The 27,803-nt window shown below is 54.6% G+C and overlaps 8 protein-coding genes across 8 annotated transcripts, besides 4 other annotated features; 3 read left to right on the top strand and 5 right to left on the bottom strand.

Moving 5' to 3' along the window:
- Positions 1-916: part of a sequence feature (possible transcribed region) that runs on past the window's edge.
- Positions 426-1,874, bottom strand: CYME_CMT515C (chromatin assembly factor 1 55 kDa subunit; the record flags this gene model as incomplete). The annotated part of the gene is made up of 1 exon (XM_005539418.1): positions 426-1,874. The coding sequence occupies one exon, from the start codon at positions 1,872-1,874 to the stop codon at positions 426-428; it is 1,449 nt and encodes a 482-aa protein (XP_005539475.1).
- A 1,166-nt stretch (positions 1,875-3,040) lies between these two features.
- CYME_CMT514C (hypothetical protein) lies at positions 3,041-3,817 on the bottom strand (the record flags this gene model as incomplete). Its single annotated transcript, XM_005539417.1, has 1 exon — positions 3,041-3,817. One exon carries the CDS (start codon positions 3,815-3,817, stop codon positions 3,041-3,043), a length of 777 nt encoding a protein of 258 aa, XP_005539474.1.
- A 1,823-nt stretch (positions 3,818-5,640) lies between these two features.
- On the top strand, positions 5,641-7,941 carry CYME_CMT513C (hypothetical protein; the record flags this gene model as incomplete). The annotated part of the gene is made up of 1 exon (XM_005539416.1): positions 5,641-7,941. One exon carries the CDS (start codon positions 5,641-5,643, stop codon positions 7,939-7,941), a length of 2,301 nt encoding a protein of 766 aa, XP_005539473.1.
- Positions 7,942-8,308: 367 nt separating this feature from the next.
- On the bottom strand, positions 8,309-9,703 carry CYME_CMT512C (hypothetical protein; the record flags this gene model as incomplete). The annotated part of the gene is made up of 1 exon (XM_005539415.1): positions 8,309-9,703. One exon carries the CDS (start codon positions 9,701-9,703, stop codon positions 8,309-8,311), a length of 1,395 nt encoding a protein of 464 aa, XP_005539472.1.
- Positions 9,704-10,432: 729 nt separating this feature from the next.
- On the top strand, positions 10,433-12,019 carry CYME_CMT511C (hypothetical protein, conserved; the record flags this gene model as incomplete). The annotated part of the gene is made up of 1 exon (XM_005539414.1): positions 10,433-12,019. The coding sequence occupies one exon, from the start codon at positions 10,433-10,435 to the stop codon at positions 12,017-12,019; it is 1,587 nt and encodes a 528-aa protein (XP_005539471.1).
- A 1,639-nt stretch (positions 12,020-13,658) lies between these two features.
- CYME_CMT510C (similar to psbB mRNA maturation factor Mbb1) lies at positions 13,659-16,772 on the bottom strand (the record flags this gene model as incomplete). Its single annotated transcript, XM_005539413.1, has 1 exon — positions 13,659-16,772. The coding sequence occupies one exon, from the start codon at positions 16,770-16,772 to the stop codon at positions 13,659-13,661; it is 3,114 nt and encodes a 1,037-aa protein (XP_005539470.1).
- Positions 16,773-17,141: 369 nt separating this feature from the next.
- Positions 17,142-18,309: a sequence feature (repetitive element).
- An 859-nt stretch (positions 18,310-19,168) lies between these two features.
- Positions 19,169-19,588, bottom strand: CYME_CMT508C (mitochondrial ribosomal protein L17 precursor; the record flags this gene model as incomplete). The annotated part of the gene is made up of 1 exon (XM_005539412.1): positions 19,169-19,588. The coding sequence occupies one exon, from the start codon at positions 19,586-19,588 to the stop codon at positions 19,169-19,171; it is 420 nt and encodes a 139-aa protein (XP_005539469.1).
- A 108-nt stretch (positions 19,589-19,696) lies between these two features.
- Positions 19,697-23,088: a sequence feature (repetitive element).
- Positions 23,089-23,750: 662 nt separating this feature from the next.
- On the top strand, positions 23,751-23,906 carry CYME_CMT506C (hypothetical protein; the record flags this gene model as incomplete). Its single annotated transcript, XM_005539411.1, has 1 exon — positions 23,751-23,906. The coding sequence occupies one exon, from the start codon at positions 23,751-23,753 to the stop codon at positions 23,904-23,906; it is 156 nt and encodes a 51-aa protein (XP_005539468.1).
- A 3,451-nt stretch (positions 23,907-27,357) lies between these two features.
- Positions 27,358-27,803: part of a sequence feature (repetitive element) that runs on past the window's edge.

Genomic DNA, 27,803 nt, shown 5'->3' with positions numbered 1-27,803 from the left:
GAGAATGCAGGATTGGAGCACGCGATACGCTTGCAAAGGAGATGCGTGGAAGCTTGCGCGTATGCAATAGCTGATGATGGAGGTGATTCTGGGAAACCTTGCTGGAGCGCTTCGCGAACTATCCTGATTCTGGTAATGCACCGCATTTCAGCGACCGAACGTCGAAAGCGTAACCCCGAATAGACGACCGAGAATCCTAAAACGATGTATGAATCCCTACGCCCCTATGTTTAGAATACGAATATCGAGGCGGTGCGTATACAGAAATGTTCGAGAAAAGTCGCAAGGCAGGACCAGAGCGAGCAGTGCAATGCTCCACTTGAATCTAATACGGACCTAGTGCGTGATCCGCAAGCGCGCCGTCAACATTACGCTTTGCATGCTCGCCTGCGTCATGCTCTGTGGGCTCGCAAGCAGCGCTTGGCTCATTCCAACAACGCAGCGTCCACGTCATCGTCAGGAGCAAGATCCGAGCGTTCGGCTCCATGAGCAGGAGTGTCACGTGCACCCACCGGATCGCTTTCAGACTCGATTTCAGCGCCGTCTTCGTCCTCCTCGTCCTCGTCTGCGTAGATATGTTCACCAACTTGCCAAACTTGCAATATGTTATCTTCTGCAACAGATGCGATGAGCCACGGATCATTCTGGCTCCAACCGAAATCGCTTATCTTTGCAGTATGTCCACCATGGACAAATAAAAGCTCGGGTGGTCCATCTTCGGCGTCTTCAGGGGACTGCTCCTGTCCGATTCGACTAAGATCCCATATCATGAGCCTACGGTCCGCAGCTGCAGAGGCTAGAATCGTTTCCTCAGTCGGTGACCACACAAGCTGTTGAACAGCATCTGAATGCGCTTCAAATGAGTGTATTTTCATTTTCAGATATCGAATGTCCCATAAAGCTACCGTAGAGTCGCTGGATCCCGAAGCGAGCAAATTTGCGTTGAAAGGACTGAAAGCGACACAATTGACTTCAGCCTTGTGGGCCTCAAAGGTCGCAGCTGCTCGACTCGAACTCGTCTCTCGCGTATCCCAGAGCATGATCTGGCGGTCGTCACCGGCAGACACGAACATATGGGCGTTGTGCATGCACCAGGCTACATCTTCCACAACGGCCTTGTGGCCAGTGTAGACTCTCAGCGGGCCGTACTGAGGCGGACCACCCCAGTTTGACACACGTTCGGATGACGATCGCGTCGGAGCGGTGCCATTGCCGGAGGCGACCTCACCAGCCAGGACGGCCCGAACGTCATACTGGCAAATGAGCATATCATCGGCGCATGACAAGAGGTTCCCTCGATCGTCGGGCGACCAAGCAAGGCCGAAACCCTCCCGCTGATGACCAGTTAGAATCGCCTGCGCTTCAATGCGGCTGTCGGTAGGCGGCTTACTCGGATGCTTTGAAAGGTCATACAAGTACACGGCGCTCGATGGTGACTTGGTCGCCACTATGAAGGGATTCTTCGGCCAGTAGCGAGCGCGATTGACTTCTCCATCGTGGTTGATCTTCTGTCGAATTTCGATTCGGCTGAGCAGGGTGTCTTCGCAGCCGCTAGCCTCTGCCTCCTTTCCGGCTCCTGCTCCAGGAGCACCCGGAGCCGGCGCGTTCTCGGACGCACCCTCATAGTACGGAAGCCTGACTTCTGCTACCATGAGATAGTTCTGCTCAGCATCGGAGGTGTGGGTGCCAAGCAACAGGTTCGCGAGGACGCTGGAGTGCCCTTCAGCGAGCCGACGCTCTGGAAGCCATTCCACTGTCAAAGAAGGCCATTCTAGTGCCTTTGTCAGCACCAGATCATAGAGAAACGGAGTGTTCTTTTTCCATATTTTGTATTCTTCGTTAATCAAGCGCTCTTCCGCGTTTTCTTGCTCCATCTGGGAAAGTTCGCAGCAGCACGCAGGTCAACGAATACATGCGACGTTGCGCGTGAATGCACGGACTTGATGCGCACGCATCGCAGCCTCGTTCCCGCCAAGCGCCTTGAACAGCTACGACTCATGGCAGCGTCAATGCCGGCCATAGTCTGACGGTGCATCAGTTGGCGAGAGCCTGCATACCAAGGCGGCTCATGGAGCATGCGTTGCTTCTTTCGTGTGGCTCTTCGGTTGCGCTGGAATTCGTGCGAACAGCACCGAACGTGCACCTCGGGACTAGACGTTCGAACATGCGCCTTTGCTGCAGTAGCGTACTCAAAACTGTGAATGATGGAACACCTGTTCGAACGCGCCGTTTTCATTGTTGTTTGTTTTTTTCGCGAGTATTCAACAAAAGGATTGCAATACGCAGATTCGTGATGCATAGTGTCAAGTCTAAATGATTTCGTTGCTAGCTCACGGGAAAGAGCTGTACTCGTACGAGTCAGCCATTCAACGGTTAGCAGATAGGGAAACAACCGTTCTCACAGACTGAATTCGTAATGTATTGCTTCCGAAACGAAACTCGTAAAAAATTTGTCTAAACGACTGCCTCTTTGTCGATTCATTCACTCGATTCGCTCTGTAAGCAATACTACACAATACGTCACTCGATGTGAAATTTCCGTACCGCTGCTGCGAACCGCAACGAAGTGACTCGTATGAACAAGGGAAAAGAAGCAATCCATGGGAAACCGTCGCGCGTGTTGAGTAACACGCGATCGACGTGGTACTGAAACGCGAATGCTCGCCACGGGGAGACACGAGTGTTCCTCTCACTGGGTGAAACGCCATTCGGGAGGAATCGTAGACCCCCTGTACATGCATGCTCAAAGAGTACCCATATGCCGCTGTTCATAAAGAGGAGACAAACGCGAAGGACGGCAATATCAGCATGAGCGGCGATTCAATGATGTGTTCGCTGTGTAAATCGCCAAACGGGCGAGATCGTTAAACATCTTATGCTTCGCTCCTCCTAGCTCCGTGCTTTTGTCCTGCGCATGGGAATTGTCATTCTCTGGCACTTAAAATTCATCAGGGAATACGCATCTGAAATTGGTAATGCGGTGATCTTTGTCCAAACCTATTCTTTAGGGTCTAACAGATACGCAGGCGTCTTCTCTGCTTTAGAAACCTCGTCTCAAGCACACGGGCGAATGGACAAATCGATCGTGTCCGTGGTGCCGTTCTTCGACTTGCCGTTCTCTGCCTTCACCAGCCCTGAACTTGTCTCTAACTTTTCTGCTTGTGCACGTAACAGAGCGCAAAGGCGTTTCTGTCCACGCGCGTGTTCGCGACAGAGAGAGTGACGAAAAGGCACTGGAGCACTTGTAGATGCTTGCATACCCAAAACGAGTTTCAGTGCAATAATCTAACCAGCGCATCTGCATCCGTAGGAAAACGGGTATGGAGGATAGCGACCATATCCAATGAGACTCTACCATGTTGGGAAGAGCGCGAAGAAACCACCGGAGAAAGAACATAAAGATCCTTGAAAAACTAAGACGACGCGGGATAGGAAGAAGAACCTGTCTGACTGTAGCGACCCGTCTGCAACCCGTGTCAGGGCCTCCGAACAGGGATTCATCAACGGGGAGGCTCCACCAAAGGGACAGAGATGCTGGACACCATACCGGATCGCGTAGCGTATTACTCCGAGGAAGTCCGACTAGCTTCCCTGGCCTTGATGCGCCTCGCCAAAAAACAATTCGAATGAGTTCCGGACAGAGAGCTGTTAGTCGCCATCGATGCACAGGAATGCTTTGATCATATCTTCGTGGGCCAACACAACGAATGCTTGGGATACAAGACAAACCGCGGTCCGATTTTAGGATCCTAGATTTGTACACACGCTTTCTAGAATACCATAACGCGGCGCCGCGGAACGACTGCGAACGGAACATCTGCACCGCAGGTGCCAAAAGTAATCAGACTAACTTCAACAATCAAAAACGTATTTGGGTCATTCTCGAGCGCTTCACGTGGCGCATCCCATAGGCGTTGCACCTTCACCTCACTGGTGCAGAAAAACGGCAACTGATTGAAGGGATTCTGCGCTTGAGAGAGTTCATGGGCGCCCAAGTTTCGTACACGGACAAGCCTCGGCAGCAGAACGTTAGATAGCGCTGGGGTCGCAAACGGTATCGGTTGTGCAAACGCAAGAAGCATGCAGTCGCTGTGTTCTTCAACGTGTTGAGAAAGCAAATAACAGTCAAGACGCGTCATTCGGTGGTAAACTATGACGGTGGAGATGCTGCAGCGCGCAATGGCTGCACGCCTGCTCTATCGACAAGAGCGTCCATCGTGGGCAAGCATCGATGCCGTGCGATCCCCGTCGATGCTTCCGGGACCACAAAAACGTATCGGGAGCACGGGAGCACGCTGAAACAAATACAGATGTAGAGCATGAAACAGAGTCGTATGCAAGAGGATGGTTGACGCTACGTTGACCCAACGCCAGATGGCGATGCAGTCGAAGACGCGACGCCTGCTGTGGTGAAATCACACCAGCGACAGTGTGCGCAAGCACGTTCCGCACCGAGACTTGAGCGCCTCGGTGAGCATTCAGAAATTTCACTTACCTGCAGAACGTCCAGCGGCATTGTGTCGAGCAAACTTTCGGGGCCATCGTAGTAGAATTCAATGAGGACATTGCGCCGAAATGCGGAAGCGTTCCGAAGGAAGGAGAACAGTGGTCAGGAAAAATGGAATAGGATTCCCGTCCTCTGAATAGCCCTGGCGTGGTAGCGTTCCGCAATTCCGAAAGGCCGGAGCGTCGCGTATATATATATATACCTTGGGCGTCTGGTAAACGATTATGGTATTCTTCTTTTTCGGGTTTTCTGACGATCGGTATCGGAGAGGAACCATGCACACCTAGAAAAGCTTCTTTGATCGCAAGATGTTCATTTATTTCTATTCTTGCCCCTTGTCTTGCACAAGCCTGAGCAGGTTTTCTCCAGCGAACCAGGCAGCCAGTATCGTGTACCTTGTTCATACAGGGCACGGGGAGGGATTGGCTACGAAAAGCGTCACCATTAGCAAACAACAACCAGGAAACCTTGGCCGGGAAAATACTGTCCGGGGCGAACCAGCAACCGATGCAGCTGGCACTATGATCTCACTTTGAACACTGTCTCACGAGCTGAAACGCGAACGAGCGCCGTTGGATACACACGGGGATGCAGCGCTTCCTATACGGCTCATAGTGAAGCAGGTACGAAGCGACCGCCCCTGTGACGTGCATTGACTGCTCACCTTTGGGGTGTCCTTCTGGATGCTATCGAATTCTTACATCACGTGCAGTGGAGCTCCTTAACCATTTACCAGTGCAAGTACTCGAAGCGGAAGCGACAGTGACGAAGCCGCCTTTCCGACGCTATGCGGAACAACGTTTTCTTACTAAGGTTTCCAGCACAGCCTCGCGTAAATGCTGCAGCTTATGAGAAACACTTACAGAAGATAAATACGCCTTCAAATTGCCCGAAAGGGACTGCCATGATTCTGAGGAAACCTCGGCCTTCGTGCTTCTACGCCCGAATCCCTGAATCTTCTACAGGATCATTGCTACTGGATGCTCGACGACGCGGTGCCGCCGCTGCGACGTTCAACACAGCAGCATATCCAGCGCTCTGCCCTCTGAAACTGGTATTATGCTCGCGCATATATGTCTTTTCTGTTGTTATAAAGAGCTCTAGTGCCTGATTCAGAGCTAGCTGCTTTCAACATGACTACTGCGAGACACGAACACGGTTTAGGACCGCCCCGACGACCCGCAACGTGGACGGAAGTGAACCCGGTCAGCAAGCGCCTTCGTCGACCGGTCCAAAAGTCAGTTGAAGACACTGGTTCCGTACTCGCAGCACTCCAACGCTACGAAGAACAACTGAGCAGTCACTATGTGACCCTGCGAGCAGAAGCCGTTGACAAGCTGAGTGTGTTGTTCCGTTCGCTCGCGAGACGCGGCACGCGGATCGGTTCGGTTCCGTACAGCTGGCTGAGACTTTTCGAAAGGCTCACTATTCTAGCAACCGAGCCCACAAGAACGCACCTACGCAAGCAGGCCGGAGAGCTCGTGCTAAACATGCTACAATGTAGTGGTAGCGACCTTGACCTCTCACCTGTGTTGCCAAATGTCGTACTGCGCCTTGCAAGCGCTGCTGCCCTTCCTGACCTGTGCTGTCGTTTGGAAAGTTTTCAGCTCCTGTGCCGAATCCTGAACACGGCTCCATCACGCTTGCGACCGACACTGGTCGAACTTTTATGTGAACAGACCACGTTCGTGGCCTTGGTTCAAGCATGGATCCATTTGAATGGCGGCAGCCCAGATTTTGTCCAAGACGAAGAAGCAACGACGAGGACTTGCGTTGCTATGCAACATCGGTCACATCTGCAACAAGCGGAGAGTCTGGAGTCGTCGCTGGACGCGCTGGAACTTTTGATATCACTTGCGCACCGTTTCGGCGAGCGGTACACAGGTTGCCGTATCGAAACAACACCGGAGTTGCCGGTGCTCCTGGACGAGTTCGCATACATGGAACAGAGACACGAGTCTTCGGGCTATTTGGTAGCGAAGGGTGACGCGAGCATGGACGAGGATCCTGATAGAGACGTCATCGAGACGAAGCCGTTTCGGACGTGCGCCTTGCGACTTGAGCAGCTGTCGCCGGTCGCCCCGCTTGTTCTACTCTTCGTAGATCAAGAGTCCATGAACTCCTCTACAGTGCAAGCTGCTTCCACCGCTCAGTTATTGCAAAACTTTTACTCGGAAGCGTTTCGGATTCTCGTGAGCTTTGTGCTTGAGGATCGCACATGCGATGGGCGGCTCTATGATCTACTTTGCCGGTGTGTGGACGGTTCCCAGCGTCTGAGACAGCACGCACCGTCAGCGTATGATGCTGCGAATCCAGGTCCATCGCGTTTTTCGCACTGGGCACACAACATATGGAAACACCATCTGGAACCGCACTGGAGGAGCAAACCTCGCGACTCGCAGGCCGATCGTGCGTTCGCACGGCTCTCCGTCATCCTGGCAGATGTGCTCTGTTGCCCTGCAATGATATTGCCAGAATTGGTTTCAGCTGCTGTGGAAGCCGGGGCGGCCTCGCACCTGCTGCACATGTCGTGTCACCCGACACTGACAGAAACGGCATGGCGTACGCATTGGCGGCAACGGTGCGGGAGTGCCATGGAATCGCTCACGAATGGCTCCTGGGTACCTGCCTCTTCGGACTGGTCCATTTTTGAGCGCTTTGCTGACTACGAATGCCTTCTAGCGACCATCAAGTTCGCCTACCGGTGTATCTTAGGCGCTCACGCAGCGGACAACGGCAAGCGAGAGCAGCGCCTTGCTGCCGAGTGCCTCCGCCAGGTCCGGCTAGTCCTCTGTAAGCAAAATACGCTCATGATTTCGCACGATCACTGCAAATCCCTGATGACTGCTCTAGCGCCATTCATCGCCGTACCAAGCCGCAACGTGCTCGTGCTTACCGAGCTCGCACCTGTTCTTCGGCAACAACTAGAGGCGCTTTTGGAACGTTTGCTTGTGCTTTCTGCCGGTAGTGTCCCAGTGCGGTTAGAGCGAGCACTAGCACGATGCCAAATGCACCGAAAAGCACTTGAGACCGGTTGTTGGCGGAGCGTGCACGCACTCAGCAACTCGATGACGCTGGAGACACGCTTCCTGCTGCTGATCGCGCTCATGCGCAACGTTTCCCAGCCCGAGGTGAGGCGCGATCCCATCGATTGCATCGAAGGCGTCGATGCATGTCGTGTCACGGATGCGTTGGCGCCAACGCTTCGCGAGGTATACACGCATCTGCGCCGCACTTGGACAGCACTCTCTTGTGCTGGTCCGTGGCTTGTCTTAGCTTGGGCGAAGCTGATACGACATCAAGTCGCCCGAAATCGGGTGCAAGAGTCCCTCGTTCGATTCATGGAGCGTGAGGGCGCTCCGACCTCAAGCGTTGCAAGGGAGAAGGATGCGTCTTCGAATCATGGTGCAGTGTCGAGTGCAGCGGGCCGGTAGGGCGCAACGCAATCATCCGCACACTGGCCAGTAGCGTGCTTGTGATGCACGCGCGCGCGCTCACCCTCTGTGGAACTGTGGCATTCTGTGCAGACGACGCTATCGGTGCGTTCACCGTATCAACTGATGGAGCGAGACACTTGCTGAGGCGAGGGCTTCGGCGCACATTCGGCGCTGTCCCCTCCGTACTCGGTCGTTCGGCACAAGTTGTTTTCCCTTGGCATATTTTAGAACATGCAACGTATCCTTGAATGCGAGAGTGCGCGCCTTAACAGGCTTATAGAGAAGCAATCCGCATCAGGAATGAGTCCAGTCAACGTTGTTCGCTCGCATGCGGGTAAATCGCAGCGAACCCCACAGATTCACCTCAGGGGTGTGGACGCGCCTCCTGATGAACTTGTTTGAGCTTACCTCGAAAGCGTTCCATTCGCTCCTCGGCCTCTTTTTGGGCTTTTCGAAAGAAGCTACCTTCACAGTCACCAGCCCATGGAGGCGGATGTCCAAATATGTGCGCCATCGTGACCTGGCCGCGCCAATCTGACGGCACATTCAGCTGACGCGGATCCGGAGCCAGTCGCAATGAGTACAACCAGTACGCCTCGGCGCCTTCGACATGATGGAAACTCGCTGGCCTGAAGCTCGAGTTGAAAGGCACACCCTGGACCAGGCCTCGCGCGCCCATGGTTTGTAAATAGTATGACGGTCGATTCGGCATGAAGGACCAATGCATATCCATGTGCTGCTCCTTGCCCTTGAAAATTTCCGGATGATAATACATACACCACCAGGTCCGCAACGATCCACCGCGGATGCAGTAGGTCTCATTCCAGCACTCGTCCGCCACTGAAGCAAGTGCGCGAACGAGCGCTTCATTCATGACAACGCCGCCACCGCCGTAGGCGAAACCCACGGTGCACGGTCGATGCGTTGGCAGAGGTCGCTTCGCCTCGGGCGGTGTGATGCAGCGTTTGTTCATATAGGCACCATATGGTGCATCCATACAGAAACTAAACCCGGAATACAAAAATTCAGAACGCCGACTCGACTCCAACTCATGCAGCGTCTTGCAAAAGTTCTCCCCAAAAACATATGTATCATCGTCGACGATCAATACGTAGTTCGCTCCAAACTTTTTCATCAGTCTTAGAAAAACCGGCGTCCCGACGGCATCCGGACTATACGTGTGCCCATAGTAAATATCGGTTCTCAGGACATCGAGTACCAGGACTTGCGCGCCATAGTCTGGTAGAGCGTCGGGAGAGACGAAGAATACCCGCTCGCGAGGAAAGTCGCGCAACCACGTGCGGATAATCGTCGGGGCTCGTTTCGGATAGGTTTTCTTAGAGGTGCGCACGACTACAATGACATCGTCGCTACAGGAAGCGTGATAGAGAGAGCGCGCGCTGGGCGCCACAACGTACGGGCTGAGCGGGTCTAGCGACTCGCCGTCGAGCCCGAGCCAGTGCCGCTCGCGGGCAGACAAACAAGCCGAGCGCTGACCCAGCCAGTTCATAACAGGTGTTACCAGGCACACCATCTGCCGCAGAGCCGTCCATAGCCCCAAAAGGACGAGCAGGTTCAGCGTGAGCCTTCGCAAAGCGGACGCGTGTCCCAGCCGCCGCCTCCTGAAGCGCGTCAGCAATGCTGCGAACGGTAGCGTCCGTGTCCGCGGTTGCGCTTGTCTATCAAGAAAATCGTCATCCTTTTCGATCATTTCTCGCGGTGACCTCGACTTTCGCACCCTAGCACTCCTTGTCTGCATCAAACGCCGCCGAGGAAAGCAGCGGCGAGCAGAAACCAGACGCTTTGAAGCGAAAATTGTCGCTGCGATAGCGCAACGCCAGGGATGCGTCTGGGACAGGCGCGAAACTGCGCAGCGCAACAAGGTCTGCCGTCGTACCGCCTTTGAGGGTAGCGGAAACGTTTACCTTTGGCCGTAGCACCAACGAATAGGGTACTGGAGCAGGAGATAGAAAGGTTCTGTGTGGCCTTTGGTGCCTGGAAAAAGCGGTTTTCGGTGTGGTGCGGAGGACGTAGCCGCGCGGGACGCACTTCGCAGTGGTCGTTGCTCAGGCAGCAAACACCACAGAGCTGAGCGCCTCTGGTGCCTCAGTGTGATTCTTGGGCTCGTTCGCGCCTGCCAAGCGGCACAGCGTTGCGGTGACGGTATCGATCGAGAGCGGGACGAAGCTTGGGCTCGTTTGAATCGGGCGAGCGGTACAGCGTTGCGGTGACGGTATCGATCGAGAGCGGGACGAAGCTTGGGCTCGTTTGCATCGGGCAAGCGGCACCGCGTTTCGGTCAGAATACCGTTCAAGGGCGCTTTGGGTCGTGAGAGCCTAGCGCGCTTGGGGTGCTCATAGCTCCCCAGGAGCGAGAACTCGACGCGGTGCTTTGGTACAAGGCTGTGCGATTCTGCGTCTAGGGCTTCAAACGACACCTGCATTGTCGCAGTGTAGAGACGCTTAACAAGAGCGCTCTGCCGTCTTGAATGCAGCAAATGAGCCACGTGCTGCTCTCGGTATGCGGACGCAGGCATCGCCGTACGCCTGGCGGACGCTCCGCATTGCTCCAGTTTCGACTCGGTGCTCGCACGGCGCAGGTACTGTGCAAACAGACACATGTACACGAGCGTTGCTTTGGCAGCAGCATCGGTGCTACCTATCATCCGGGAGTTGCCCCCGAGAGCAGTACGCCGGTCCCGTCCGAGTTGATGGGGAACTTCCAGGGACTCGAGGTGACGTTCCTGGGCACTGGTGCAGCTGCACCGTCGCCCCGCCGCAATGTCCTCTCTGTGGCGGTGCGAATAGGCCTTGCGGAACAGCGCAAGTCAGCTGCGCTGTGGCTATTTGACGTCGGCGAGGCGACCCAGCACCAGCTGATGCGGAGTCATCTACACATGGGGCGCATCGAGCGCATTTTCCTGACCCATCTGCACGGAGATCACTGTTTCGGATTGGCAGGACTCCTGTGCGGCCTCGGAGCCAACTCTATTCCAGACGATCAAAGTGAGACTGCAGGAGATAGCGGCGATGCCCCCGGAGACCGTCGGGGCCGTCTGCCGCTCGTCGATGTGTACGGGCCGCCGGGGCTGCGACTCCTGGTCCGGTCTGCGCTTGGTGTCGGCCGAGCGCATCCCCGGCTGCGACTGCGACTCCACGAAATCGTCCCCCCAGCGCCTGACGTGCTGCGTGATTGGTACGAATGGAGCAGGCAGTTCATGAATGTAGAGGACAACCGACTTTCGCGCGCGGCACTGCGAACCTGGGCTGAGACCCTGGCCCCTACCATGGATTGCAGTTTACCTATGTTGCCCTGCGAGCAAGCCGGCACTGACTTTCATTTCCCGTCGCTCGCTGATGTCCAGAGTATGCCCGAGGATCCGCGAATCCATGGCTCGATCGCACTGAAGCTCGTCGATGATGAACGTGGTTCTGTGTATGTGGCCCCGCTGCGACATTCTGTGCCCTGTTTCGGCTACGTGATCGTCGAAAAACAGCGTTTGCCTCGCATCGATCTTGTCGCGCTGCGCCAGAAATACCAACTGGAGACGCACCCCATCTTGAAAGAGCTTAAGCTTGGACGAAGTGTGCCTCATCCGCACGACGCGTCCAAATGGATTGAACCGTCTGAGGTCTTGCAGCCAGCAGCGGGTCCGCGCAAGCTCGTTATCCTCGGCGATACATACGATTCAACGCTGATTCTTCCAGCTGCGCATCAATGCCAGCTACTTGTCCATGAAGCGACGCTCGGTGATGAACTGGCACATCGTGCTCGATCCGTCCAGCATAGCACAGCACGAATGGCTGGTGCCTTTGCAAAGCGCGCCAATCTGACGGGAGCGCTCGCCTTGACCCATATAAGCGCGCGGTACGACGATCAGGATGGTCGAAGTAGCCGACAGCTCCTAGCAGAAGCCAGACAAGGAGCGAAAGATGGACAGTTCTCCATTTTTATCGCTGAGGATCTGCAACGGGTACAGGTTCCCGGCACGACTGCACAGTGCGACCCAGCGCTGATGCGATACTCGACGAGAAGCGCCGACAGCGACAGCGCCGTCATGCTAGACGCGCTCTGATGCTTACGTAGCCCATGAACATCGTTTTGGTGTGTGGAAATGGCCAGTGTGGGCACCAAATCGTCCGGAAGGCCAGTGCCTTCTTCTGATCTTGAGCGTGCGATAATAAAGGCCAGCCCCGGGTGACGCTGGCGAGCCGGAGCTCCAGCGATTCGCGCTTTTATTCTGTGCATTTTTTGCTGGTAGAAGCCTATGACTGGACATGTTCGCAGTGGTGGGTATACTTTGCAGGGAGTATGCTCTGGTTGGCGATCGTGGACAAGCGCCCATACGATCAGGACCGAATCCGAGCACAGAGCAAACCTCAAGAGGGCCGGATTCAGGATCGCCCATCGTACGCATTCCTACTCGATGGTGAACCTCATCGCCACGAGCGGCTGCTGAGGAACTCGAATCGACCACTGAGCTAGCGGAATGCGGACGGTTTGGAAAGCGTTCGCAGCGTCGGTCTCTTTTGCATCCAGTAGAATCTAGGCGGTGATGCGTGCAGCATGGACGCGAATCCCGTCCTCCATTCATGCGGTTTTTCGAAATCCGTATCTGCACTGCATGTTCGGAGGAGGCTTCGTGCCCTGAGCAATGAAGGACCACACACACGCCTGGGAGTTCACTTGTCGAGATATCGCTGCTTTCCATACGGAGTCTTCACAGACCGCTAAACCTTTTTGGCAATCATCGGCATAGGCTCGTGCAGGGCATCCCATCTCTTCGCACTTGTCCCCATTGCATCCTCTACGAATACTTTCGCGACGAAGCGCCTGCACATGATCTGGTTCGCGGCTGGCTGCTCCATGCACAGCGTCCGCTGCTGCCTTGAGCGCGCCTCCTCTGTCTCGATCGTTACCTCAATTGAGCACTGGTCAATCGGGGATTTCCTGGTTGGAAGAAACGGTCTGAAACCCGCGGAAAACAATCGAACTGCGCTGCCGTACCTATTTGGCAGCTATGAGTAGTGGCACTGGAGCGTGCACGCTCATCACTGTATGAACGTCTGTGCCAGCGCCGTTCCACATCGAACCACGGGACCCCGTCGGTCTCCATCCTGCATTCCGGATGCTATGGTGCCTGCTGTCATGGATGCTGCTCAAGCACGTGTAAAGCGAAAGCAGGATCCTCACTTGGGGGACACGTCCCAGTCGCAAATCCAACTCGATCCAGGAACCTGTGGTTGCGACAGACTATACGGAAACAAGGGCAAGTTATACGTTCTATGATGGGAAACCTCGTCAAGAGCGTCGACGTCGTCTTGAAGCGCATCCAGGATCGGTGCCGCTGTACTGCAAACTGCGCGGAATGCGCATTCCGAAAGCACAACGATGTGTGCTTGCAGCGGAAAGGCTCTATGCGCAAACATGCATTTGTGTGTTCGTGTTTTTGTCGATTTACGCTATGGAAACGATCGCAGCGGTGCATGCAGCATGGCATGCATATCGCGTCTGCCACGTGTCCGACACGTCCGTGCTCGAATGACGCACACGTACCAAAGAAAAGCACAAATGCCGTCGCCAGGCAACTGGCGGCGCATCGCATGCACGCAGGCACGTTCACCAAAACGCATGGCGTCCTGGCTGCCGAATGACGCCCGCCTGGTCGATTCTCACACAATCTGCATGCATACGCGGAGCGTGCTCGCGAGGCCCTAGCGTGCATCGATCGAGGAATGGCCCTCTTGCAGCGCATCGTCCACAGACTGAATGGCGAAAAGATCAAAATCTGTCGTTGAGATTGATGCTTCGGACAGTTCTGCTTGAAGACGTGCAAGTACGGACATGCTTCCGGCGCTTTCTCGCGGTGATAGATCTGCCCACCGTTCAAAAGCGCCGGCTGTGAAAACTGCTGACGGCTTCTGCAAATCAGTGCGCAGCTGGATCAGGCCGGAATCGCTGGCATCCCTGACAAGGCCCTGTTCAATGAGCAGCCGTGCTCGTTCAACGTTGCCAAGCGCTAACTCCAGACGCGCATAGGTTCGGTACAGCGGCGCGTGGTTGGCGTCCTTTCCGAGGCCCTCCTCTAGCACCTCGCGAGCGCCGTGCTGGTTCCCTCTGCGCAGCTCCAGCAAGGCACGCGCGTTCCAGGTTGCACCATGCCCAGGATCGATGCGCAGCGCCCGTTCCAGTAAACACTGTGCCTTTTGATAGTTGCCGACTCGTGCTTCCATACATGCGTAAGCATTCAAGAGATGAACGTGGTCGCTTTCTAGCTGCATGCCGCGTTCAAAGAGGATGCGAGCTTTGCGGATATTCCCTGCGGTGCTCTCCAGCAGCGCGTACGCCTGCCAAAGTGGTACGTGGAACGGACATCGCTCAACGCCGCGTTCAAAGAGTAACCGGGCAGCATCCACGTTGCCAAGGCGACTCTCGAATACTCCCCAGCATTGCCATGCATGTCCGTGAAAGGAATCCTCCTGTAGCGCGCGCCGAAATAACTGGCGCGGCCTCTCCGCGTCTAAAGCCGTTGCCTCTGCTGCGTACGAGAGCGCCGCTCCGAGAAGCAATCGACTATTGCTGGGGTAGATCTGAAGCGCCTGGGCGAAAATCTCTCGCGCTTTTTCATACTTTTTCTGTTGAAAAGCGAGAGCACCTAGTGTGTGCCATAGAAACATACTTCTGTCGCTTTTCTGCGCGATTCCTTCCAAAAGGATCTCCTCTGCTCGTCGGATACCATTCCCGTAGCGTAGCTCGACGAGGGCGAATCCATGATAGATGCAGGGTGCCTGTTGGACATGCAGACCACGAAGAAAAACACGGCGAGCTTTTTCGAGGTCCCCGGCACGAGCCTCGAGACGACCATAAGCATTGTAGGTGGCGCTGTGGCTCGGATCCACTTGCAGAGCGGCTTCGAAGAGCTCACGTGCCGTGTCCAAATGGCCCTCGCGCTCCTCCAGCAGAGCCCATGCGACATAGGCAGGCGCGTTCGGTCGCAAGCGAACGGATTGTTCCAAGAGTTGGCGGGCTGCATCCGGCTGTCCCCGCTTTTCCTGCACTAGTGCCCAGGTTTGGTAGAGGGCGTGGTTCCGGGGGAAGCGTTCATTCCCTCGTTCAAGCACGGCATTTGCTTCGACCGGCCTGCTCAAATTCATCTCCATCGTTGCCCAGGATGTATAGAGAGAGACACCAACTCGGTGACTCGCACTCTGCGCATCGTCTATGCGTTCAACTGCAGTTCCTCGCTTTCGGAGCGCGCTTTCCGCCGCCCGAAACAGAGAGCGAGCCCGCTCATGGGCGCCACGTTGTGCATCAAGACGAGCGCACGCCAGCAGGACTTTCACATTGGTGGGATCAAGATCCAGTGCCCACTGTAGGATTTCCCGTGTTCGCGTGATGGACCCATGGGTGAGCTCCGAGTCTGCATACTGCACACAATGGTCCGCAGCCAGCTGATATCGATCACCTCTGCGCGATCGCGTGCGTACCGTGAGACGAATATGGATCAGATTCGGGTTGCGCCCGTCTCTATACCAAGATAACCAATCCAAAAGTAAGGCTCGGAGCGCTCGCTCACTGCGTTCTCCGGGCGTAGGCCGGGCATCAGCGTTCGGTGATAGGCACGCCATGTCACGCTCTTTCCCACACAAGCCAGAAACTGGGGGGCGTTCCTTCTCCCTCAAGTGCTCCGCAACCAGCACCCGGACGAGACTGCGAAGCGAGCCGTACGGCATATCTCGGACCGCTTCTCGATTTGGATCGTGCTCTTCGGTATCCGAACCCGTAAGATGCAGCGTGTCCGCGAAATCACGAAGCAGCATTACCAGACCGAGCTCGAAAATGCAGCGAGCGAGACGCATTCGGCCGCCACGTGCCTCGAGTTCGGCCCAGGCGCTACAAATCGCATCATTCAAGCAGCATGCAGATGCTTCAACATAGAGTTGCTGGGCCTTCTCGACGCCTCCACGTCGGCACTCCATCAGTCCCCACGAGTGGTAAATGTAGGCGTTCGCCGGATCTAGAGCAAGACCGCGGCGGAAGAGCTCCCGTGCAGTTTCGATCTCCCCGAGTCGATATTCGAACATCGCCCAAGCATGTAACAGATGCACTGAATCGGGGCACATGAGTACGCCCTGACGGTAAGTGTTACGTGCACGCTGGTGGCTTGTGCAGACATGGATGCCCTCCGTGCCGTTGACGACACTGACTGTGCAGCTGCGATCGTCCGCATGTACGAGGCTCGCTTCGAGACGTGCCAGCAACAACCAGGAGCGAGCATCATACTCGTCCAGTTCAAGACACTGGCGAGCAAGGCTTGCTGCCTCGGCGAAACGGCCTTTCGACTCCGCATCGCAGGCCAGCTGAAAGAGCAACTTGAGGCGTCGACGGTCGACGCGTGTCCGACCGTCTCCAGAGCCCTGTTCCCTCGAGGCCGACAACATCGCAGTGCTCCCGGATGCCGTTTTTCCGGGAACTTCTGTACGGGGTGCGGCCTTTGTTTTCACAGAGAACGCCGGCGCCGGCCCGAAGACCTCACCCTCGTCCGTCGAGAGCCACAACTCCATGCGAGACGAACTCCGTTGAACTGTACCTTGCGGACGCCATGCTGAATTGCGATGGAGCACGTCGAGTCGCTGTTCGCTCTGGTGAACGTGTCGTCGTCCAGACCGGTTCGGATACGCTCGTTGTCGCCGTTGCTGTTGCAGCGCCACGTGCACGAACGTTGTGTCACGCGTTGCAAGCTGCGTTCCGAGCACATCCGTCTGGAATCGTACATTGACGGCGAATCCTAGCGTGTCATGAACTCTTATGGCAGGTTGACCAGGCATAGCCTTATGTAGGCGAGTGCAAAGCCAAAGAAACCTACACAGGATGCGAGCGCTCCGCTCAAAACACTACGAAAGCTGCATCGCGTTGACCTGAGGCAGTCGATCGGCGGAGGCTTGCTTCTGCGGTGGCGCCTGCGCCCCGATGGCCTTCGGTGGCGGAGGCGTAGCGTCGCGCCGGGCGCGGCGCTACGAGGCAGCGCGCACGGCAGTCTGCGCCCACAATGATCTGTCTTTTTTCGATGACGAAACGTGTATATGGACCATGGATCCCAGGTTGCGTGATGGATGGGTAGTAACTTTCTGGAAATCACTCTTTATTTGAAGCTCCAAGTTCTAGTTCGAGTACCCGTACTTCCTCTCGGACTTGGGGGTCGTTCTGTACGTTCCATCGTGCGCCGAGTGCCTGCAGCGCTGCAACCCGCAATAGCGCCTAAACCGCTGATGCAGATGCTGCACAGAGAGAGAACGGCTTTGCCATGCCACTGAGGGCGTCATATCGCAGAACGCTTCACCAGATACGGAGTCGGAGTACGTAATCATTCTGGGAGCCTAAAAATGGGCAAGCAGACGTCCTCTATGCGGCGGCGCGAATCGATATACCAGGATTACAACCTGAGCAGGGCGATGCCCAGACACAGCGTGCCCGCTCCTAGTCCCAGAATACACTCTGACGGGGCGATGAAGTACCTCACGAACCTGAAGAACCATTCGACAGTGAGCCTCGAAGGTTTTATGATAAGCGCCGTGTTTGCAGCTCACCCGGGCATCTCTGGTAGAGGGATATGGGCGATTATCAATGGCATCACGAACGATTGCCGACATGAAGGTCAGATCGAATTTGTCGACAAGAAGAAGTGACACAGGAGCACGAATGAAGCTTTTGTGATCCGTGCGGCTACACAAGAGCACCGTGCGGTACTGGGGCTGGCGAATCCGGCAGCAAAGATATCAGAGTTGAAGAAAGATAAGGAAAGATACTATCGCCTCGCCCTGCGGTATTTCGTGTTTCTGGACCAAGAACTCGAACGCAAGGCGGAGATGAAGGTGAGAGGGAAAAAATGAAGAGTGGGAGAGACGGAAGGCTGTCCTAATTGGGAAGCGCTTCAACGTGGTTCCAATGTGCAACATCAAGTCAGATTTCGTGACTATCGACTCGAGAATCCTTTACGGCATCTTCAAGGAGATCAGTCCGGAGTTCAATGTACGGAAGACAGAGTTCACCGGCGAAACCCGGGAGGCGTACTGGAGGAATATATTCGATTTCAAACGTCTCAATACGAGCAAGCAGAAGATATTCACGGGGATGATCGAAACCGGTGTAGTAGGCACGTGTGTCCACTATCGGCGGGTGAAGGCGGATCGCCCTATCGTGCCTTCGGCTTTCCCCGTGACGAAGCATGAAGATGAGAAGGAAGCGGATCCTGCGACACAGAAAGTGCGGGATGACGACCTTGTCGTTGGCGCGGTGCCGCAAGAAGAAAAGGAAGAGGCGGATCCTGCGACGCAGAAGGCGCAAGATAACGACTTGATCGTTGACGCGGACCCTGGGAACACGAATATCGTAACATCGCAGTACCCAAGCGTGGGGAGGATGTGACTGACGGTAAATTACGTCAGAAAGACATGCCACTTTTGAGATTCTCGAATAGTGTCCCCGGAAGCAGCCTCTTTTGTAATATCCAGCTCACTTAGTTGAGACTCTCTGCGATCCGTTGGCTGTTTTACCACATTCGACACGGATTTACGAGATTGGAACGGAAGTCCTCAGCGTGGCCCAACACTTGTCAGACGCAAACGCGTTCGAGGTGCAGCGTGTCGAGGTCCGCGTGCCGCGCATGCCTCCGTGATAACGCAGGATTCTAGTCTTCCAAGCTCATTACGTGAAAGCACACCAGACAGCATGCAGCTCGTGCTGGCGATCCGGTACGTGCAACGCGTACACATGCATAAGCAGGTGGCGTTGCCGAGCGCTTTGGAGCTCAGTTCTAGGAGTGGCGGCCTCATAATCACGGCGCTACCGCGAAGCGATCCTTTACGGTGGACGGCTGCCGCGTTATGGATGGCGTCAACCTTTCCGCAGCATAAAACGGTTCGAAGCCCTTATACGGCCCAGGCCGAGAGTGCACAGAGTGGACCAACTGACCCGGCAATGAAGCTGTCCATGTTAATCCCAGCAGTGAAAACACCCTCTACTCTAGAGCATCGAGTACCAGCTTTGAGGCTCTCAATTTTGAGCGATGACAGGGCAGGAATACCTCTCCTGCTGGGTACAGCGTTCCAATTCATCACTGTAACTTCATTTCACAGGTGCCGCCACCGGCATGGCCATTTGCTTCCGCGCTTTAGATTCCCATGCCCGCGGTTTCATGGTCTCATGCACCGATCAATGGTTTGTGTTACACTGATTGCCGCTGCTCTGAACGTTGGTAGTGTTCCAGTGGCCGGCGTATTACTCCCTTCGGCGAGTCAACGAGTTCAACGATAGCCATTGGGGCGTTGTCGCCTCGTCGGTTCCTCGATCGCATCACTCGAGTATAGCCACCGTTACGTTCACGATATCGCTCCGCAAGCGTACGAAACAGTTTTTGCACAAGATGCGGTCCACGAACGAAACCAAGAGCTCGGATTCGGGACAGACCGTCGCCACGCTTTCCAAGCGTTACCATTTTATCCGCAACGCGACGCAACTCCTTCGCTTTCGCCACGGTCGTTTCTATGCTCTCGTGCTCAATCAGACTAGAAACAAGATTTCTTAAGAGAGCTAAGCGGTGGGCTGAGTCTCGACCGAGCTTACGCAGGTTTATGCGGTGTTTCATCGCTTCGTTCGGGGAGCACGGCGTCGCTCGTCGGTAGTGTTGGACGCGAGTTTCGGGAACCAGCCACCCGTGTGTCCTTGAACCACAGTTTCAAGTGCAGGACACCTCCAGCGAACGCCTTTCGAAAGAAAAACGTTGCCTTCAGCGGCGTACAGTAGTGGCGACCGACGCGCCCTAGACAGAACGTCTCCAGCTAAAGTGCAGACGCCTCCCAGCTTTTTTGGAATGGCCACCCACTACTGGTTTCAACTTTTTCTCATATAGTTCCACCTTGAGAGGTTGCCCCATAAAATTCTCTCAACTTCGGAGGTCTCGTCTCCATCACCGCACATCTCCTTATACTGATAACGGCATTAAAGTTCCGGTTCACAAACACCATACGTTTCTTGCCGTTAGTAGCTGTACTCACCAGTGCAAGCAATCCTCGAACTTTCGCTTCCCTCTCCATTTGCTCTTCCGTCAGCGCTGCGTACTTTTGTATATCCTCGGGGCTCCGCTGGCACTTTTCCATGTCGACACTCTGGAGTGTACACCCCAGCTCATGGTGTGTATACGACATTCGGAACTCATCTACAGGTATCGTAACGAAACCCCTTGTGCACTCCTCGTACGTTCTTGTAGTTGGAGCTGGCGTAGTCCTTTTTTTCGACGCCCAGCGCCCTGCTCCGTATGCTACCACGAGCTTCTGACTCTCGTCCTCCTTCAATGCGCTCAACTGATTGAAAAAGTTCGCGAATGCACGATGCTTCCCACAGTACAGACTCATACGCAGACGAGCCCACCAGGGCTTTGAATATTCTTTCCACAGCGTCCCCCAATGACTAACGCGAATTTTCATGAATTCCCGAAAAGCTTTAAAGTCCGCTCCGCGGCTCGTCACCTCGCTCATAGCTTCCAGGTGATCCTTCACTCCTGAATTCTAGGTCTCACTTTGTTTCCTCGCATTCATTATTCCCGATTCTCGGTAGTCTCTAGCTCTCGAGAGCTTTAAAAGACGAATGTCTCTCTGGCATAAGTTGCCGTTGTTACTATTTTTTCCACGCTTGGGTGCTGCGATGGTTATGATATTCGTGTTCCCTGGGTCCATGCTTACCACGAAGTCGTTATCCAGGGGACTATACGTTCCAGGGCCCACCTCCTTCTTATCTTCACGCTTCGTCACGGGGAAAGCCGAAGGCACGATAGGGCGATCCGCCTTCACCCGCCGATAGTGGACACACGTGCCTACTACACCGGTTTCGATCATCCCCGTGAATATCTTCTGCTTGCTCGTATTGAGACGTTTGAAATCGAATATATTCCTCCAGTACGCCTCCCGGGTTTCGCCGGTGAACTCTGTCTTCCGTACATTGAACTCCGGACTGATCTCCTTGAAGATGCCGTAAAGGATTCTCGAGTCGATAGTCACGAAATCTGACTTGATGTTGCACATTGGAACCACGTTGAAGCGCTTCCCAATTAGGACAGCCTTCCGTCTCTCCCACTCTTCATTTTTTCCCTCTCACCTTCATCTCCGCCTTGCGTTCGAGTTCTTGGTCCAGAAACACGAAATACCGCAGGGCGAGGCGATAGTATCTTTCCTTATCTTTCTTCAACTCTGATATCTTTGCTGCCGGATTCGCCAGCCCCAGTACCGCACGGTGCTCTTGTGTAGCCGCACGGATCACAAAAGCTTCATTCGTGCTCCTGTGTCACTTCTTCTTGTCGACAAATTCGATCTGACCTTCATGTCGGCAATCGTTCGTGATGCCATTGATAATCGCCCATATCCCTCTGCCAGAGATGCCCGGGTGAGCTGCAAACACGGCGCGTATCATAAAACCTTCGAGGCTCACTGTCGAATGGTTCTTCAGGTTCGTGAGGTACTTCATCGCCCCGTCAGAGTGTATTCTGGGACTAGGAGCGGACGCGCTGTGTCTGGGCATCGCCCTGCTCAGGTTGTAATCCTGGTATATCGATTCGCGCCGCCGCATAGAGGACGTCTGCTTGCCCATTTTTAGGCTCCCAGAATGATTACGTACTCCGACTCCGTATCTGGTGAAGCGTTCCGCGATATGACGCCCTCAGTGGCATGGCAAAGCCGTTCTCTCTCTGTGCAGCATCTGCATCAGCGGTTTAGGCGCTATTGCGGGCTGCAGCGCTGCAGGCACTCGGCGCACGATGGAACGTACAGAACGACCCCCAAGTCCGAGAGGAAGTACGGGTACTCGAACTAAAACTTGGAGCTTCAAATAAAGAGTGATTTCCAGAAAGCCAATGCCCATCCATCACGCAACCTGGGATCCATGGTCCATATACACGTTTTGTCATCGAACAAAACATTCAGCGCCCGAACAAGGCCCCGGATTGCGTCCAGCTGCCTCGCTGCCTGGCATCGCTGTCAGTTGCAGATGCACTAGTGAAGCCCATGACATTCGTTTCCTGTTTCGCGGTGCAAATTAGAAAGCGACACCGCGGTACGGCCTCGACAGGTACTCACGTTGCCGCCAGAGCGAGCGCATGGCACACTCCCGCGCTGCAAGCCTCCGGGTCTCTGAAACGCTCGCAGCCTCGCCGCTGCTCCAGGTCGTTGCTTGCACGCTTGTTCGAACAGTGGCAACCTTTTACTGCAGAGCATTGGGAACGGCTGTACGGGCTGAAATATTCCCAGCGAAATTTTATGAATTCTTTTTGATGTTCTCCAGGCTTTCCGAGCGAGATCATCTTTGACATGGTTCGCTCTGTCTACAGAACCCTCTGGACAGCGCACGATGAAAAGGTCATCTTCGGAGACAGCCCTCTTCACAGCATAACGATGAGATGCTTTGGCGCCCGTCACAGAGAGAAGCACCCAATCCACACTGCCCCGAAATTCCTTTTGTTCACAAGTCGAAGCATGTCAATGGCTGGCGATCCGGTACGCTCACCGAATGGATCGATTCGTGCTGATTAACGTACACTGGGCTAATCGTCGCCCGGACCCAAGCGCCACAGCAGTGCCCAAAGAGAAGAGCAGTCGATGCTCAGTGTCGACGGTAGCCAGCAAGACGGCTGTGGCGTCAAAGAAAAATCAATATCATCCCTCCACTCTGGCACTTCGGGCGCTGGTGTCCCTTGCGCACGCCGCCTGTCATGCGTCTGGGCTGCTGTAGCTGGCTGTGGCGCGTGCTGCTGCGTCCTGCACCGGGCTTTCACTACGATACTGACGGGAACGACGCTCATTTGACGCCTCTGGAAACGCATCGTGGCCATTCTCCCGATACAGTCACGAACTTCCAGCACCCACATTCTGCTGCGCCGCACCCATAAGAAGGCGCTCACACCCGAGAAGATCAATAGAAAAAGCAATACCCTCGTAAAAAAGCGTACTATTTGCCAGAAAAGGAAGACTATTAGGACAAAGGGTGAAAGAAAAATACTAGTTCGGGTTCCTCGCAACGTCAGCAGCACATCATTTTCCGTACGAGTCCCTGGCTCCGCGCATGTGGCCGCGTTTCCCGGAACTGACAACGTGTGCTTTGGTGACCGTTGACCTGACGGTGCTCGCTCTACAGGAGCTCTCTGCCTGATACCACGCATACCGCACGCCACTACGTCGCAAATGGTCCCAGACCGACGCGAGGAGGTTGCGTGCCGGCCCAGCGAAAACGGAATACAAAACGTAGCCGTGAGGCGGTGCTGGTGCATCTGCGTTCGCGAACGTACGATCTCGGGTGACTTGAGAGTCAAACCCCAAAGCGCAAAGCTTCAGAGGGCTCGCTCCTTCAGCTTCACGCAAACTGTTCCGCCCCAAAGCTTCTCGATATCGACTCACAAACACCTTCCAAGAGGCGTACACGTCGAGGCCCGAGATCGCTCGAGGATGCACGAGAATGCGCTCACAAAATGGCACTACAGAGGCGATGCGCGCACCGGACCTGGTGTGCGCACACGCTCCTCGAGTACGTCAACTGTTGGTTCGCTGAGCGGTACCAACACCAGGCATGAGCCTGTCGAGGATATAGAACAAGCGTCTGTGACGGCTGCGACACGTCGTCTCGCTGGGCCTATTGGTGTGCTGACTCGTTCCCCGACTTGGACTGAGCGGGAAGCACAGGCTGTACCTGCCCCATTCTGTGAACGTCCTGCAACATGGCTTCGTGATGGTATACCTCGGCAGCTGTTTGGAACCGAGAGCGACACCATGGCGCGCAGCGTGTGCCACCAAGCACGTCGCTTTCGTCGTCGCAGTACGCAAGTTATGGCTGAGGTGCCGTCGTCAGCGGAACCAGGGCCAGGACCGGTACCCGCCGCCCGCGTATCATGTCCTTGTCCCGTGGATGTGCCACAGGTCCTCTGAGCGGTGCCGAGTTATGCAGAAACCGCTGCCAGGGCGGGCCCCTGCACAACACGCAGAAGATGAATACAAGGGTTGCGTTATTGGCGTTCAGTGCGAGACTTGTCCGATGGGCCCGCGATGACGTTCAGGCATCGGAGCGCGCCCGCTGTAACTACAAGGCTTCTTGGTCAAGCGAGGACGATGCCGCTGAAGCTCGCACCCCGCTACCTGCACTAGGACGCGTGTCAGAGTAAACTGAAACATGGAACTGGTCGCACTGTTCATGCCCTGAGATTTTTTTCCGAACCGTATGTACATGTATAGAATTGTAATTTCGAGTGCTGCACGAAGGGCTTGCGGATGCATACGTAGGCTCAGCGTTCTCAGTGGTGAAGTGCCCGCTACGACGCTTTGCCGTTGGCTTTTGTTACGTCACCGGATTCAGGATGTTTGGCGACGCCGCCGAACGAAGGTTCGTGAAATTACCGATATCATCATCGAATTCATGAGGCAAAGCCTCCGCCCATCTCTTTTCTTTATGTGAGACACGCGCATATCACAAATCCTTCAGGGATTCGATCTCTTTATTTCAAGGCAAATCATGGGTGCAGCCCTTTGCACCGCTAGGTTGACGAGGAAAGATACTCGAGGTCGTCCGTGAACGATTCGGTCACAAGTATAAGCCGAAACTTCACGGAACTTGTCAAGTCGAATCATCTGTTCCGTTCAAAAAATCAGATTTTTCCATCTTTGTTCCCATCGATAAGACGCCATTCGACAACGGCATGATACTTCTCCTATGATACGTTGCGAGAAGCTCGCATTTCTGCTCTTTGCATAAAAGAGCGTCTCGGACTCGGACTAGATTCATCGGAGCGATTGTTTCCAGTGGAGCGTGCAGCATCGCTTAGCTCGAACGGGGCGCCGGAACATCGAAATTCGTTATCATGTTCTGTATCCTGGATTTTGCTTCTCGGTACTTGTTTCATCAAGGACAACATTGCGTTCCACAAGTACGGGCTTTCATGGAACAGCGCGCGCTCCCACGTGCAGAGGACAGCGCAGTCGCCGTAGTTTTCATACAGAAGTTGCTCATGATCGTACGGTACGGCACCGAGCGCGGAAACGGAGGACGGCATCGAACGAGATGAACGAAGCTTTCGAACACTATAGAGGTTGGCAATGCTCTGAGAAGCAAACTCGGTGGACAGATGGGAGCACCTGAGCTCAGTGAATGAACAGCGCTGCGAAGAGCGCATCAAGGCTATCTACAAAGACGGTGAAAATGGGAATCGATATGTAGATCGTACTTGAGCCTCGGCATGCAATGCGTCGACAACAGCAGGAAGCGACGAGAGCGGGACTCACACGCTCTCATGAACTCTCCCCAACAGCTGACATCGGAGCTGGAGGGATCGTAGAGACCGGCACACTGAAAACCGCATATAAGCGAGAGAAAAAGGAAGCATTCGCAGTGGAAGCGCGCAAAACGCTCATGTTGATGACAAGGAGAAGAGACCCTCATGTTGAGCGTAAACACTCGGGTTATCTGAACGGACCCGATCCGATTCAGTCTGACGTTGCTTTAGGAATCCATCAGAGGTTTACGGTGAAACGTTCTGCCTATATATACCAATATTCAGTACTACTGAATGATATGGCACCATTCTTGGTCACCGATTACCGGGGAAACCGTTCCCGATGTATGCATAGAACGCACCAGCCTTGCCGCATTGGTGACCCCGTATCATGCCAGGGCCTTGAGCCAGACGGGAATCTATGACCCTCTCCCAGGCACTGATTTCGTGAGCGCAAGTCTTCCGCATCGCAGCACAACGCACACGCTTGGTACGAAACGATTCCTGCGAAAGCTCGCTGGATACCGAGCCGACGGACGTCCGCCCGGGAAGCACGAGACATCCCTCGCTCGTGATGGGAGCCTTCCAGTCACGACGCATCGAGTCATGGCGCGTACTGTTGCGCGGAGAGTCATATCATCGCAAGTCTCTTGCCCTCGACTGCCTCGCCATAAACGGATGGTCAACTAACTTTCCATCATCTGGTGCATTCGTCATTGCTTCACGATGTTGCTGTTGTCGTCTAGCACGCTCAACGTGCCCTTGTGCTCGTGATGCGCTCAAATCGTCTGGATTGCATCGATGGGAGATGGAAAGATTCAGTTCCTGCACACTTTGTGCGCGCTGGTCGACGGAGCAAAAGTGCAGGTTCAGCGCGTTGCAGCACCTCCAGAGCCACGGGCCTCGACCAAACGACACGACATGTTCGTCATTTCTATTTCCTACATATTGAGCAGACACTTGAATCCACGCTTGTTGTCTCTGCACTGCGGATACCGTTGGCGTCCCGTGCACGATGTCATGCACTCCAGCCGGAGATTGTCCGATTTCGCTAGTTGGACGCTAATATTCGCTCGAAATAAGGCGCAGAAAATGTCCTCATTCATCGGAAAGGAACCCAAAGCATCGAGACGGGTCCTGACCTCGCCATCCTACTCGATCGTACGCCTCACGCCGTCCATCATGCCCGGCTATCGATGATTCGGAGCTCTCAGACAGTTGGGCTACCGCATCTGCGTTCGTTGAGGGTTTTGGCTGCATCCTCTTGATTTATCGGTTCCGCGACAGCTGTGTAGCCACTAAAAAGAAGGACAACACTCGACAACAAGTCGTTCTCTTGGTCAATCTTGAACGATTGAAAATGGTTCCCTTTCCAATTTGTGATACTTTTCGGCACCTGTGCTTTCTATGTTCCGATCGATCGCCGTGGCGACGCGTCAAGGTATCCGCGGCAGTGTATGCGCAAATCTCAAATCCACAGATCGCTGTGTTTTCCAGAATGTTTTCATGGACCACGGCTCCTAGATTGCGGGATGGATATTGGTGATCGAAAGAGTGTCTATCATGTTCCACCCTACCTTTAAGCTCCATTATCCATGCTTTCTCTCGGATGCGATGGTCGTTTCGTAGGTTCTATGGTGTGCCGAGCGCCTGCCCCGAGCGCCTGCAGCAACAGAGCCTATACTGCTGGTCCGGATTCAGCACGGGAACAGAATAACTTTGTCATATCACTGGGGGCATCGGCTCGAGGTGTGGTTCAGCCGACACGGGGCCTGGGATTCATCATTCTCCTGGGAGTTTGGCAACTGCGCAGACAGACTTGCTGCCTGCAACGGAGCCATGCAATTTGCTGGAAGAAAACGACGATCAGGGCGACGACCAGACGCACTCCAGCCACTCGCGATCTTGGAATAAACTGCATTCCAGACGAGTTGCCGAGGTCTCGCTTCAAGACCTGCCATTGGGGGGAGCACGAAGCACGAGTCTGGGAGACTCGTCAGGCTCGCGGAACTTTCCGCCTGGAAGGAGGACTTGCGACAGTACGGAAAACTTTTCCCTGTTTTATCGTTTATCGTAGAGGACGAAAGAATCCGTTATATCCTTGCTTTTTGGTCGTGAATCTCTTTTCTTTGTTCTAAATAGTGCTGTCGATTTGCGCACCTGGGAGATTCAGCCAGGCAGGAGACGCGACGCGGATGCCGCCGTTGAAGTTAAACGCGATCCTGACCAGCAGCGTGTTGTTCAGCTGTAAACGTCAGATTTCCGTTCAGGTCGTAGCCAAGTATAGTCTTTCAGTTGATTTTTGTTTAGAACTTCAAACAAGTCTAGTCAAGTGTTTTTTCGAAATATATAACAGAAGGGTTCAAAGAGCGTTGTTTTTCAAAAAAAAACAAAAAAACAAAGTTATGAAAAAAGCAAGTCCACGATCCTGGAGGCCCAGGGTCGCCGGCTGCTAGAAAAAAAAACAAAAAACAGTGCTGAGTCCAGAAGAAAAGGAAGAGAAGGAGAACCCAAAGGGGGAGGCCCTACGTCGTAAGCGGCAAGGACGACAACTGTACGA

Source organism: Cyanidioschyzon merolae, chromosome 20, assembly GCF_000091205.1.
Source record: "Cyanidioschyzon merolae strain 10D DNA, chromosome 20, complete genome".
NCBI classification, from domain to species: domain Eukaryota; phylum Rhodophyta; class Bangiophyceae; order Cyanidiales; family Cyanidiaceae; genus Cyanidioschyzon; species Cyanidioschyzon merolae.
Note: the sequence above shows the minus strand (reverse complement) of the source record. Positions and strands in the feature narration are given on the sequence as shown.